The sequence below is a fragment of the Xenopus laevis genome, chromosome 6L (assembly GCF_017654675.1).
Source record: "Xenopus laevis strain J_2021 chromosome 6L, Xenopus_laevis_v10.1, whole genome shotgun sequence".
NCBI classification, from domain to species: Eukaryota; Metazoa; Chordata; class Amphibia; order Anura; family Pipidae; genus Xenopus; species Xenopus laevis.
The window spans coordinates 32,136,813-32,151,402 of NC_054381.1; the positions used below are offsets into that span (position 1 = coordinate 32,136,813).

General features: G+C 38.0%; 1 protein-coding gene across 2 annotated transcripts in view; it reads left to right on the plus strand.

Annotated features, from left to right (window-relative positions):
• The window catches only part of vps50.L (VPS50 EARP/GARPII complex subunit L homeolog), a 123,911-nt gene extending 109,705 nt beyond the window's left edge, over window positions 1-14,206 (plus strand). For both annotated transcript variants that reach the window (XM_018267314.2, XM_018267313.2), the window contains exons 24-28: window positions 4,042-4,138; window positions 6,483-6,641; window positions 6,800-6,921; window positions 9,418-9,607; window positions 12,422-14,206. In XM_018267314.2, the coding sequence (XP_018122803.1) occupies window positions 4,042-4,138; window positions 6,483-6,641; window positions 6,800-6,921; window positions 9,418-9,607; window positions 12,422-12,541 (688 nt within the window). In that variant the 3' untranslated portion in view covers window positions 12,542-14,206. The remainder of the gene's footprint in view (window positions 1-4,041; window positions 4,139-6,482; window positions 6,642-6,799; window positions 6,922-9,417; window positions 9,608-12,421) is intronic.
• Window positions 14,207-14,590: the final 384 nt, after the last annotated feature.

Consider the following 14,590-nt stretch of genomic DNA (forward strand, 5'->3'; position numbering starts at 1 on the left):
AGGTTGAATTTCTAATTGATGTGATTTTTTTTTTTTACTCTAGTAAATTCGAATGTACTCACAACTCTAATGGGAGGTTATTTATGAAAAAATTTGAACGTCTAAAATATAATCTAATGGGAACGACCCGAAAATTCAATTTGTATTCACATCGAATACGGACAAAACTTTAAATTTTCTTCCGAAAATACTTGAATGTCATTAAGGCTATGAACATCTTCAAATGGGTGAACTGACCTCTGCCATTGACATGTAAATGAATACGGCAGGTTTTAGGTAGCGAATATTTAAATTAGAACTGTTTTCCATGGTTGAGGTGTGATAAATCTCACAATCGAATTTACATTAATTTTGAATTTGTGAGTTTTGACCAAAAAAAGAAAATTTAAAATTTGAATCTACCATTCGAACCTTAATAGATCTGCCCCTAGATGTTCAAGAAGCACCGCCACACCACATCTTTTTATTTATTAATCATAACTGCTGTTTTATAGTATTTAGAACAATAAACATGCTCTCATATAGGTTTTACAAGGCTTCTGTGTAAATTATTATATTTAATCATGAAAAATAGTGCATTGTGTTTATTTTTTTATGTCCCTAGCCTTTAAATACTGAAAGAAGGTTCACACCAACCTAAGGATAATCTTGCATTGTACAATTGACTTTGTAGAGTATCTTGGCAACAAATATATGGTTTTCTTTATGCTGATAGTCTTTCAATGCATTGGCATCTAACTGCTTAATATATTACATACTGCTAATGCAGAGTGCCGCTAAAACACATGCATTAAACATGTTGTTGATTTGCTGAAAAGCTTTTAATGTCCTTATACATTAATATTCTTCCAGGTTTGTCCTTGAGAGAATCTCCCTGAGGTCACCTGTACTGCAGTCAGAATGAAAGTGACATGGGATTTACCTATAGAATAACAACAGAATGATATATGTGGCCTTAAATTGCTTGGCTGATCTGCATCCTCACCTAAAATGGAGCTGTTAGCGCTCATATACATTACCTTCTACAGTTCCCACCAATTTGCAGAATTTTACAACTATTATAAATGACACAACAAACGGTCTTCTGTCAGTTTAATTTAGAAACTATGGTCTGACCTGTTCACATCACAGAGAATGGGTAATTAGCTTCATTTACATCGTTCCGACGGTTTCATTCAGTACAGAATTAGCAACTTTGTTACAGATGGCAGAAGTGTTATTGGCACTGTAAATTAACCAGCTTTTGCATATTGTTTGTTATAAAGCATCTGTTGTTTGTGTTAATTTCTCATTTTGTGTGTATATTTGAAGTGGCTTCTCTTTGCCTTTGCAATTATAGCGAACCAAGCTCATATCTAGATAATGCAAGGCGTTCAGGCGCATAGTTAATCATAAAAGGCATTTAACTCATAAACTTTCTAATTTATAAGCTACTCTACATTACCTAATAGCAAGAAGGATAGGTAGATGAAAAAAGACTTATATGAGTATTGTCCGTTACTTATAACATTGAAATGCTATAGTCTTAAAGGAGAATTCAACCCCTTCGGCACTAAAATCCCTCCCCTGTGTTACCCCTCCCCCCCGAGCTACCTCCCCCCCAGGCAAATGCACGTAACTTATTACTTACCCCTACGTGCAGTTCTTCTCCTGTTGAGTTCACGGCAGCCATGTTCGCCCGTGCGCTCTTCTTCCTGGATTCACCCAGGGAGAAACTCGCCTCAGGCGGCAACTCCATAGAGGTTTCCAGGGATGGCAAAAAGCCGCTCCTGGTACCTTTAAGAGCCGAATTTCCGGTTTTTAAACCGGAAATTCGGCTTTACTAATGCGAGAGAGCGCAATTGTGCTCTCCGCATTAGTGTTCCTGCCTCCCCTCCCGACAGGTAAGCCGGGGAGGGTGGGCGGCATTGCAGCAGCCGCCTCAGGCGGCTATTAGCTTTGAATCAGCGCTGTATTCACCGGCATTTGCTGGCGCATGCGCAGTAGAGGGATTTATCGGTAATGATCTACTGCGCATTCGCCGAAAGTCACAAAGTTTCCGAAACAAGAAACTTTGTGTCTTTCGGGCGCATGCGCAGTAGATCCTTACCGGTAAATCCCTCTACTGCACATGTGCCACCAAATGCCGGCAAATACAGGAAGAAGAGCATACGGGCGAACATGGCTGCGGTGAACTCAACAGGAGAGGAATTGTACGGAGGGGGCAGTAACAAGTTAGGGGCATTTGCCCGGGGGGGGCAACAAAGGGGTTGAATTCTCCTTTAAATACTGCACCAGGATATAGCGTAATTGCCTGGACATGGCATTATGTGCATAATTACAGATGGGATCATGGTCTCATCTTTGAATGGTTGGCATATTTAATGGAGAAGGATACCTTAAAGGAATTGTTCAGTGTAAAGATAAAAACTGGATAAATAGATAGGCTGTGCAAAAAAAAAATGTTTCTAATAGTTAATTAGCCAGAAATGTAATGTAAAAGGCTGGAGTGATTGGATGTCTAACATAATAGCCAGAACACTACTTCCTGCTTTTCAGCTCTCTTGACTGTTGCTTTTGAATCTGAGCTGAATGCTGAGGATCAATTACAAACTCACTGAACAGAAATGTACCATGTGGTTCCCCTTCAAGTCGCTGACTAATTCAGAATTGTAGAGCTGAAAAGCTATTATGACATCCAGTCACTCCAGCCTTTATTACATTTTTGGCTAACTAACTATTTACACAGTTTATATTTTCACACTGAACTGTTCTCCTTTAAAGGAGAACTAAACCCCTCCTACCCTAGGTAGTCCCCCTCCCAGCTTTCCCCCCCGCCTAGGTGATTACCCCTGAAAGTGCCCCTAATTCACTACTCACGTATAGGTGTAGAGTAAGTGCAGTGGAGCTCATGGGCAACATCTTCTGGCTCTTCTGCATTCTGCGGGAAGTAAACGCAGTATGGCGCATGCACAGTTGGAGCAGTCTTCCGGTTTATAGCAACTACACGTGCTCCAAAAGTGACGGCAATTGACTCGAAGAATACAGAAGAGTCGGAAAATTTCACCCATGAGCTCTGCTGCACTTAATCTGCAACGATATGTGAGTAATGAATTAGAGGAAATTCAGGGGTAAGCAGGGAGGGGGGACTATGTAGGGTAGTCGGTGGGGGGGGGGGGTTGATCCCCAACTAGTGGCTTGTGAGAAACATGTTACTCACCAACCCCTTAGATGTTGCTCTCAGTGGCCTCAAAGCAGGTGTTTATTTTTGAATTCCAGGCTTGCAGGCAAATTTTGGTTGCATAAAAACCACGGTTACTGCCAAACAGAGCCTCCTGTAGGCTATCAGGCCACATAGGGGCAACAAATTAGCCAATTACAGCCCTTATTTCACATGTCCAGGACTTTTTTTTCATGCTCGTGTTGCTCCCAAACTCTTTTTAAATTTCAATGTGGCTCATAGGTAAAAAACATCCCTGCAGGATATGTCTGTAAAGGTTTTCATTCATCCAGGTTATGATATATGTACATTATTTAGCAGAGTTAAATCTAAAATAATTGGACTTTCTGAAACGGCTTCATAAGTGAAGTGACCACTCAGGTGAACTGAAGAAGCCACTTGGATGAGTGATGAAATGTTTTCAAGAAACCTCACAACTCTACTAGAAACCTTTGCAGAAAAGTCGATGGCTAAAAAGATTATTAATTTCAGGATATCCCGTAGTAGCTACCTAAATAAAATCTTTAATGGACATGGCAACATCTGGGTACGTTTGCTGTTTTTTTTGTGACTATTCAAGGTTACTCCTAGTATAGATAGCCTACACTGGAATACCTTTCAGCAGGTCAGTGATTCTAAACACAAAGCCAAATAACAACAAAAATGAATGGCACTTTTAGAAAATGAAGATGAACAACCACCAGCCAATGGATTTGCAGAGTCGCTCTTGTCAATGTCATGCAATGGGGTATTTGCAGTCCTCATTAAAACCATCATAGCACTCTAATGCTTTTCCAATACTGTGTTGACTCATTTATAACTGTCTACTGTTTGTTTTTCAGAGTTTTCTTGGCTGAACAATTTGAATTTCTCCAGACACATCTTGATTCTGTGATGCCAGCAGCTAAAAAGCCTTTTCTTCAGCAGTTCTACTCTCAGGTTATTATGCCAGGTGTTACCTGCTCTTACGCTTTTCTGTCTCTCCCTGATATGGCAGTGACATATTCTTGATATGGTTTCATTTGTTACCGCTTTCCTTTTTTTACTCATATGAACACTATTCTTGGCACCATTTATCTACTGGAGAATGTTCTAGGGCTTCTTATTTGTCTATTTTGCTGAAGCTGTTAGTGAGGTTAGAAAATAAATAATTCATTGTTTGGCTAACAACATGTACAAAAAGAATTTAGCTCCTTCACTTGTCTGCTATGTTGTATTCATAGGCCAAATTCTACTGCTGACTAGACTGAACCTGCTCACTGTGCCAGCACATCATAGACGCTTCCATAATTAGAGCTGTTAGCTGATATTCACCATATTCATTCAGTATTAAACTTTCTCTGACAGATATTTTTGTATGAAATTTATTCTCTATGCTCACTAAAAAAAATTCTGGAACGTTAATGATTAATGGGAAATTAAGGGTATATTTCTTAGTACAGGTATAGGATCCCTTATCCGGAAAACCTGGAATAGCTGTCTCCCATAGACTCCATTTTATCCAAATAATCCAAATTTTTAAAAATGATTTCCTTTTTCTCTGTAATAATAAAACAGTAGCTTGTACTTGATCCCAACTAAGATATAATTAATCCTTATTGGAAGCAAACCAGCCTATTGGGTTTATTTAATGTTTACATGATTTTCTAGTAGACTTAAGGCATGAAGACCCAAATTACGGAAAGATCCGTTATCCGGAAAACCCCAGGTCCCGAGCATTCTGGATAACAGGTCCTATACCTGTATTGCAATATTACTCAACCAAGTATATCACTCCCTATCACTCAACCATGTTAAGAAAGCAGTAAGTCTCTTAGGGTTGCATGGCCCTGCTATGTAGATCATTAGGGCAGAAATAGTAGGTAAGGTAAATAGAGAGAAGCATGTATGATAGCGTTCATAGAAATAAAACCACTTACAGGTATAGGATCTATTTTCCAGAAACCCATTTTCCAGAAATCCCCAATATAGATATATATAGATATATATATATATAAAGGAATGCCTTTTGCCATGGAGTCCATTATAAGCGAATAATTCTATTTGTATTTCCTTTTAAGAAAATAATGTAATAATGTAAAAAATGTAACTATGCTCCAACCTGTGTTAGCACCAAAACGATTGCGCTGGATTGTTTAATGTCTATGGGGCAGATTTATCAAAGGTCAAATTTCGAATCTAGATGAATTTTTCTTTTTTTTTACTCTAATATATACAAATTGACTCAAAACTGAATACTAAAAAAACTTGAATGTCTAAAATTCAAACGAAGGTTACTGACCGGAAAACTTGAATTGAGTTCCAATGAAACTCGATTCGAGTTTTTCTCAGAAAAAAACTTGAATGTCAGGAAGGCTATTAACATCTTCAAATGGGTCAATGGACCTCTGCCATTGACTTGTAAATTAATTTGGCAGGTTTTAGGTGGCGAATATTCGAATTAGAACGGTTTCCATGGTTGAAGTGGGATAAATCTTACATTCGAATTTACATTCAAGTTGGTGCTTTTGAATTCGAATTTGTGAGTTTTGACGCACAAACAATATTTAAGGTACCATGCGAACCTTAATAAATCTGCCCCTAAGTGTTTTTAAGAGTTTTAAGGGATGGAGATTCAAATCTGGAAAACCTCAGATCCTAAGAATTCCATATAGTAGATATAGTAGTAATATCTGTACTAATATTAAGTACTTATGTTGCTATGCAGCAGGTATAAAAATTAGAATACCGTAGGTGCAAACCTTTAGTGTACCCCTATTAATAAAAATAAGCATAATATGGGCTTATGATACCACAGATAATATATGCCGGCAGAATGATCACTGATAGGGATGGGCGAATTTTTTCGCCTCGTTTTGCGGGAAAAATGACGCCCATAGACTTGTATGGCGGCGTGCGTCAAAAAAAAAAGACGCACGACAAAATAATTTCAGCGCACAACAACATTTTTTTGATGCCCGTAGACTTTAATGGGCGTCTGTGACATTTCGCCGGCGGTGAATTTTTGGCGAAACGAAAATCACTGAGGCAAAGAACCAACCAGACACCGCATTGTTGACTCTCTCAGGTGCCATGTACTGTACCTCCTCCAATAAAAAACACCACATATTTTACTTATAATATGTTACTCTCATGTTCTGTATTAGTACTCTATTTTAAATTGTATTATTTTCCTTTATCATGCATGCATCCGCTTGCATTTCTGCCATCCTTGACCCTTGTATGCTCTGTGTTTACTCTTGCTTTGCACTGTTGATGCATTTTATGATATTTTTTTTTCCAGACTGTATCTACAGCCAGTGAACTCCGTAAGCCCATTTACTGGATCGTTGCTGCCAAAGCTATCGACTATGAGCAATTACTGCTTCTTATGGCCAATGTGAAATGGGATGTAAAAGAAATCATGTCACAACATAACCTATATGTTGACGCTCTTTTGAAGGTACTCTGCTGATTGCCTGCCTGCAGTCGACTGATTTAGCCTCCTTCACCACATGCTCCTTTACTAATTAAAATGTTATTATATCACCTGCTTGATTACTCACTCCAGTTATGCACATTATCTTTATATACTTGTAACAAGAACATTGATTTTTCCAGGAATTTGAACAGTTTAATAAGAAGCTATCTGAGCTTTCCAAACATGTCCGGATACCTTTGCCGGTTTCCAATATTCTTTGGGAGCACTGCATTCGTCTTGCAAATAGAACACTGGTGGAAGGGTAAGCAGCGTTTTCCATTCAAACATGACCAATTTACTATACTATATTCTCATTTTAGGAAGAAAATTTGACATATATGAAAAGTTGTTAAACCTTGCTAGTGACCAGGGGTTCTATATTTGCTTAGTAACATACTCTAATTGGTAACATATATAGTAGATGAGGTTCAAAATGAACTCACATCTAATAAGTTCAACTTTTATTTTCTAAGTGAGCCTACCTAGTTACTAGTTGCCCCAGAGGAAGGTAAAAAGCCTCAAACCCTCTAATATGCCTTACAGTGAGGAAACTTTCTTACGGACTTCATTCATAACACTCCCTGGATCAACTTTGAATAAGAGTCATTTTTGTAACCCTGCAACCCTTTATCACTTTTTGACCCTTTATAATATTTATTCTGGGGCTGCCAAATGTTTAGGCATAGCCCAGTGAATAGAGTATTTAGGTATGTCCCCTGGGCCAGTGCTCCTGAAAATAACTTTCAGTTATAACTTAACAGTCAGTGAAATATAAATCGCCATGGTAGACTCTTACCTTGCTTTCCAGGTGTCCCTCTGTCAGATATTGACGTCTGAATGGGATCCAGGCAAGCAAAGTAAAGGTGGCCGTAGATGCAAAGATCCACCATCAGATCTGCCATTAACAAACATGGCTATATCGGGTGTAATCTGATTGTTCGGGCGTATGGCCGAACGATCCGATTACGATGTGCCGTGGGTTCCGGCGGGATCGGTCGGGTCAAAATCAAACCTGACCGATCGACCAAACGACCGATCTCCTCCAGACGAAAGATGTCGGCACACGCCACACACAATCCGAAAATCGTACGAATCCTCGATTCGTACGATAGGATCTGTGTGTCTATGGCCACCTTTAGATGGCTGGTGCAGTTTCCTAGCTGGAGAACCAGACCCAGCAACAAACCTAGTGATTTTATTCCCTCGGGGGTATGTAACATTTTGCCAAAGAGGGTTTTCCTTGTGCTTTAAGATGATATCTTGTCGTGGTATGGTGGCTTATCAATTTTATGATAATTTTGTAACTAAAAACCCCTGTTTTGCAAAATACATGCATTAGCTTAGATTAATTAATATGTGAAACGGGACCAGGGAATGTGCGTTGATCAATTTTTTCTTTTTTGTATGTTTGTAACTATCTTGGCCAGATCAGCTGCACTTCCATTGTATTTATATTTGGCCTTGGAGTGCTCCCACATATCCCACTTTTTTGCTTTAAGAAGAAACCACTTTTCTTCTTATCTTAATGTATGCCCTTACATCCGCTTGAAGGATCTACTGTTGAATAAAGTGTTATAGAGTTTATTGTATGCTAGGCAATGTAATAGTCATATTCCAGAATGAAAAGCAAAATCCCTAAATTAGGAAGAGAGCTGAGCCATTAAAGCACATTTATAGACCAATAACGCTCCTTTTTCCACTACAGTCTTATTACTTGGATTCAAATCACTGTTTCTTATAGGCTGCAGGTTTAAAATAAATATTATTGTTCCCGCTGTATTCTGGGATAGAGGTATTTACTCTAAAAACAATGTTCCTTTGCCTGTGTCAGAAGTGCTGCTTTCTGGTCGACGATTTAAATAGAAGCTGTCCTAAATGATTAGCACAGAGTGGTGTGTGAGCTTGGGGAAAACACAAGCGATAATATAATCAGGGCTGCCAGGAAGAAAAGAAACGAAAACTGTTACAGTAAAATACCAATATATTTTTAACTTTTGTATCAAGTCAAGATCAAGTATGTAAGGGTCGCTTAGTTCTTCTTAGTTATGAAGTTCTTCTAACAATTATGCGTATAAGGGTTTAAAGGAGAAGGAAAGGAAAGTAAGTTTTAGCAGAAAGGTCTATATAAATACACCAGTAAACCCTCAAAGTAATGCTGCTCTGAGTCCTCTGTCAAAAGAAACACAACATTTCTTTCCTTCTATTGCGTACTCATGGGCTTCTGTATCAGACTTCCTGTTTTCAGCTTAAACCTCCAGGGCTAGGGCTTGAGCATGCTCAGTTTGCTCCTCTCCCCCTCCCTCCTCCCCTCCCTGCTGTAATCTGAGTCCAGAGCTATGAGAGAGCAGGGAAACTCAGACAGGAAGTGATGTCACACCAAGAAAATATGGCAGCTGCTATCCTAATCAAACAGAGAGCTGTTTACTCAGGTATGATAAAGCATTCTACTGAATAAATATAGTGTTATAGCTTGCAGTATTGTGGCTGATCTATTGGCAATAAACTGCGTTGCTAGCTTTCCTTCTCCTTTAATATATAATTAGTAACACAGAACACACCGTGATAAGTGGAGCCCTCCCACTTACTTTAAATACGTCTATGCATATAGGCTATTTGATGTAACTAAATGATGAAGGCAAAAGCCACCATAATATAAAAAGTAACTCACATCCCCTACTTCCTTATGTCTTTATTCTTTTATCGTACCTGTTTCTTCACCCTAACAATTTGACCTATCATTATTGTCTTTTATCCATAGTTATGCCAACGTGAAGAAGTGCAGCAACGAGGGCCGGGCTCTAATGCAGCTGGATTATCAGCAGTTTCTAATGAAACTTGAAAAACTGACAGACATCAGGCCAATTCCTGATAAGGAGTTTGTGGAGACTTATATTAAGGCCTATTACTTAACTGAAAATGACATGGAACGCTGGATCAAAGAGCACAGGGTAATGCTTTGCATTTTGTCTTCTTAAAACAGAGTTTTCCATCGCCAGAAACTTTTGTTAAGCCGTCACTGAGAGTAATGACCTATAAACAATTTATAATACACAAAAGCCATGAATATCTTGTAAATTATATCCTTATAAACAGTGAGTAGTGATGTCATCAGTTATAAACGGTGAGTAGTGATGTAATTTCTGTCACATGACTCACTAAAATTCGTGTATTATAATAAATAAAGTACCCCCAGTTGAAAAATATGAGGATATTATAAGTTACCTCGGAGTTCCATGACCTGTATAAAAACACTCGGCCTTCGGCCTCGTGTTTTTATATGGTCATGAAACTCCTCGGAAACTTATAATATCCTTATATTTTACAAGAGAGGGTACTTTATTCACTTTATATTGATAAAAAGCAGGAAACTACCAGAATTTCCTTCCTTTCTTAATCTGCCACATCCCTTGTGGAAATGGGTTCACTCGGCTGTGAATTCAAACAACAGTCTTGTCTGTATGCCATGCCTGCCATTGTAACATATAACATGTACACTATGAAAGTACTGAATATGTAGGTTTCTGGCTAACAAACAAAAATAAATTATTATGTGCCGGGTTTTCACAGTCTGGGGAAAGCATTTTCCTTTGCAGTATCACCATGCAGAGACACATTCCTGAAGAGGAGCCATATCTTTCTTCACCCTTTTTCCATTTTTATAGTCTATACTTATACTACTATCCCTCCTACATATAAATACATATATATATATGTATACATATATATATATAATACACAAAAGCCATGAATATCTTGTAAATTATATCCTTATAAACGGTGAGTTCTGATGTCGTCCGTTATAAACAGTGAGTTCTGATGTCATTTCTGTCACATGACTCACTGTATTATAATAAATAAAGTACCCCCAGTTGCAAAATATGAGGATATTAGAAGTTACCTCGGAGTTCCATGACCGTAGGCTTCATGTTTTTATATGGTCACGAAACTCCTCGGTAACTTATATTTTACAAGAGGGGGTACTTTATTCACTATATCATGTCATTCTCTCAGTATAAACTGAAATTTGCTTAACAATATTGGCTGCTAATCTCCTGCTATAATGTTTTTCTTTCCCTTGATCCCTGGCACATTAAAGTAAAATATATTCCATAAACATTTAGCATGAAAGTGATACGTTGTCATATAACTAAATAAGCATTGCAGGGCTGACAACTGCTTACAGAAAATGTTGAATGAGCACAAAACCATATAAAAATGATTCGTACAGTAAACTTTGCCAACACACATGTGAAAACAACACAGCCAGACACAGGGATAAAATGCTTTAGATTAATGGATCTTACGCTTTGTATTCCTACCAATGTGGTTAGCATAATGCAATAAATTCAATGATAAAATAGCCGGTGCATTATGGAGAGCTGGCAAGCACTGAGCCTGTCCGGTTAGTCAGTAACACATTCACAAGAGCTACAAAAAACAAAGCAAGTGGGGAGTATTTATAATGTTAAATACTTTCATTGCACAAATGCAAAATGAATTGTATAAAAAGATCTGTGAGTTGTCCTATTAATTAAATTGTGTCTGGTGCTGCCTACTGTATACTGATGATACCTTTCCTTATGCTAATTTGTTCCCTGCATTTATCTAAAACAGTAGTTGTCAGACTTTTGCATTTGAAGATCCCTTTGCAGGTCCAATCTTTGATCAGGGCCCTTCTTAGCTCAAGTTAAAGATATATGTAAAAACAATGGTGTGCCAGTCATTCAGCTGCAGATAAACAATATCTAGGACAGAAAATAAGAGGCAGATTTATCAAAGGTCGAGGTGAATTTTAGAATTGAAAAAATTAATTATCGAAATTTATCATGTACTGTCTCTTTAAAAAATAGACTTTGACCTTTCGCCATCTTAAACCTGCCGAATTGCTGTTTTAGCCTATGGGGGACCTCCTAGAACCTATTTGGAGTCAATTGGTGGACTTTAAAAAATCAAAGTTATTTTTTGGGAAAAACTTTGAATCGAATTCGATCGAATGCTCTATTCCTTAGATTCGTATGATTTGAATTTGCCCGAATACGGACCTATTCGATCAAAAACGGACCTATTCGACCCAAAAAAAACTTCTACTTAATTTCGGTTGGTCTTTTTGAATTTTGAAGTTTTTTCAATTTAAAAGTCGACGGTTGATAAATCTGCCCCTATGTGTTCATCCCATATCTCACCCTAACTGCCCTTTACACTGGGCTTTTACATGTATATATTGTCTGGATAGGCAGTCATTGGATATGTCTTTAACGTTTCAATTTTAATCAGATGATGAGTAATTTTTTACATATCTGTCACAGCACTGTCTTGCCCCTTCTGTAATGTGCATAGTCAAATATATATTAATAGGAATGAAAGGACAGCAAAACTGTCATTCACTGGGGTTCCCATTTGTGAGTTCAAGGTCTAACCTTGCACCACAGGACTTGCCTGGTCCTAGACTGCTGTAAAGAACTGGTGTTTCTGAGTTTTTAAGGGGTGTATCTCCCTCTAGGTTGTCCAGCAGGACATACCCTAATCTTATTTATAAAAATGCCAGAAAGGAATGTTCTAGCTCCCTGAATAACCCACTTTCACTGTTATTGGTGTTAGTGTGGGTTTTGCACAGTGCAAGGCTGGGTGCAAGTAGCTTTCATAAGACATTGGGGGTGATTTACTAACACTGGGTACAATTTCCGTGTATACAGTATAGTGGTAATACTGCCTGTGAGATCATCTGTTCAAATGTTCACTTCTTCTGTTCTGTGTCACCCTAGGAATACTCAACCAAGCAGCTGACAAACCTGGTGAATGTTTGCCTTGGATCCCATATCAATAAAAAGGCCAGGCAGAAGCTTCTCTCCGCTATCGATGATACTGACAGGCCGAAAAGATAGTCGCCCCTGGAACCCTCTCTCCCAAAACTCATGCTACCAGACGGGATGCATGCCCAGCTGTTACAGTGAATACATTCTATCACCAATGGATAAGGGTGTCTTTTTCATTTTAATTCATATATAATATAAAAATGATGTGTGTTGATTACTGTCTCCTGCTGCTCTTCATGAAATCCATTCAGTCCAGTTTTAGCATTTAAAGTGATATAGCACGTTGCATTTGGGGATGTTTCAAATGAAGCACTTACGCTTAAAGGTGGGGGGGGGGGCAATGTAATGCCAGCCAAACCACAACCAACGACTTACAGTAGATATCTTCTGGTTTGTAAACAATAAAAAACTATAAAGGGCAGATTTATCAAGGGTCGAAGTGAAAATTAGAATTTTCGAGTGGAATTCGACTAGAGAATAGATAAAATTCGATTCGATTTTTTAGAAAAATTTGAATTAGAGCTTTGAAAAATTATATCCGGAACTGGCCCTTTAAGAATTCAACTATTCGCCACCCGAAACATGCCGAATTGCTGTTTAAGCCTATGGGGGATGTCCTGAGATCAATTTGTAGTTGTTTGCAGCCTTCCTAAAAATCAAGAGAGAAAATCTTGAATCTGATTCGATTTTGCAGGTTGATCCCATTCACCCGAGTTTGAAAAATTCGCATTTTTTGATAAATTGTGGTTGGTCGTTTTTTGGTCGAATTTCAAGTTCATGGGAGTTTTTACAAACTCCCATGAACTCTAAATTCGACCCTTGATAAATCTGCCCCTAAATGTAAATTATAACCTGTGTGGCCAGAGGATCACTCCGTTCTCTTGCACAATTTAGAATAAAATGACATAGTCCTGAACTTGCAGGAATTTCCACTTCATGATAAATAATCCTTCCCAGTGTTTTAATATACTATTTAAATTCAGAATGAACTGCATACTGAACCGCCACCCAATGAAACATAGAGGTAAGACTTAATTACTGTCACTGTCCGAAATCTTCCCATACGCCACTATTCCAAATTCAGTGAGCTAAAATAATGTAGAGAATTCCGCACTGTCGGACTGTTCCATTTGCACTATAAAGCAATGTCATTAATGCATATTCTTATTAGTGCACAGACTTTCTCGAAAACAATGACTTTTGCAGCTCACCGCCAGCAACCGTATTGTAAAATATTCATTAATAATGATTTTAATTGAGCATAAATACCGTCTTACAAATTCAATGTCATATTTAGTTTAAATCCAAATTTCTAGGATCATCGTGGTTTATAGAAACTTATTAGAAAGCAGTTACTACTCCACACTTCTCTGCTGCACAAATAGGTATGTATGTCTTTAAGTGTTCTCTGTAATATCTGCTGTTAAATAAATACTGCTGTATACAATGCAATGAATCTATTGTGTACACCACAATTATTACATGAAATGATTCTGTACAGTTACTCCTATTATTATAAGTCCTTATAGAAATGACACAGCATTGGCCGTGTGATTTTTGATTCTTTCCTTTTGATTATTACACATGTGGTTCTCTTATGATTCATTTGCTTCTCCCCAGCTGTGTTATGTGTTATACTGTAATAAATAGACTTGCCTTACAGGGCAGTTGAACCCGTCCTGGACTACATGACCATATGTAATAAAAACCTGACTATGTACTAAAACACTCTTGGCTAAAAAAAACAGTGTAATTGTCATGTTTTATACTGATTTTGTTGGTTGAAGAATTAAAGGGGAAGTAAAGTCTAAAATAGACTAAGGCTAGGAATGCTGTATTTTGTATACTAAACATAAACATGAACTGCACCACAAGCTTAATCAAACAAATGATTTATGCTTTCAAAGTTGGCTATATTGGGTCACCATCTTGTAACTTTGTTATACATCTTTGCAAGACTAAGACTGTGCACATGCTCAGTGTGGTCTGGGCTGCTTAGGGATCGTCATAAATTATAAAAACATCACAAGTCAAATAATATCTGTCAGAAGCCGATACAGCAAGACTGATTAATAATCAGAATATGCAGACTGCACTGGGTCCTGTGTTTTCATGTAA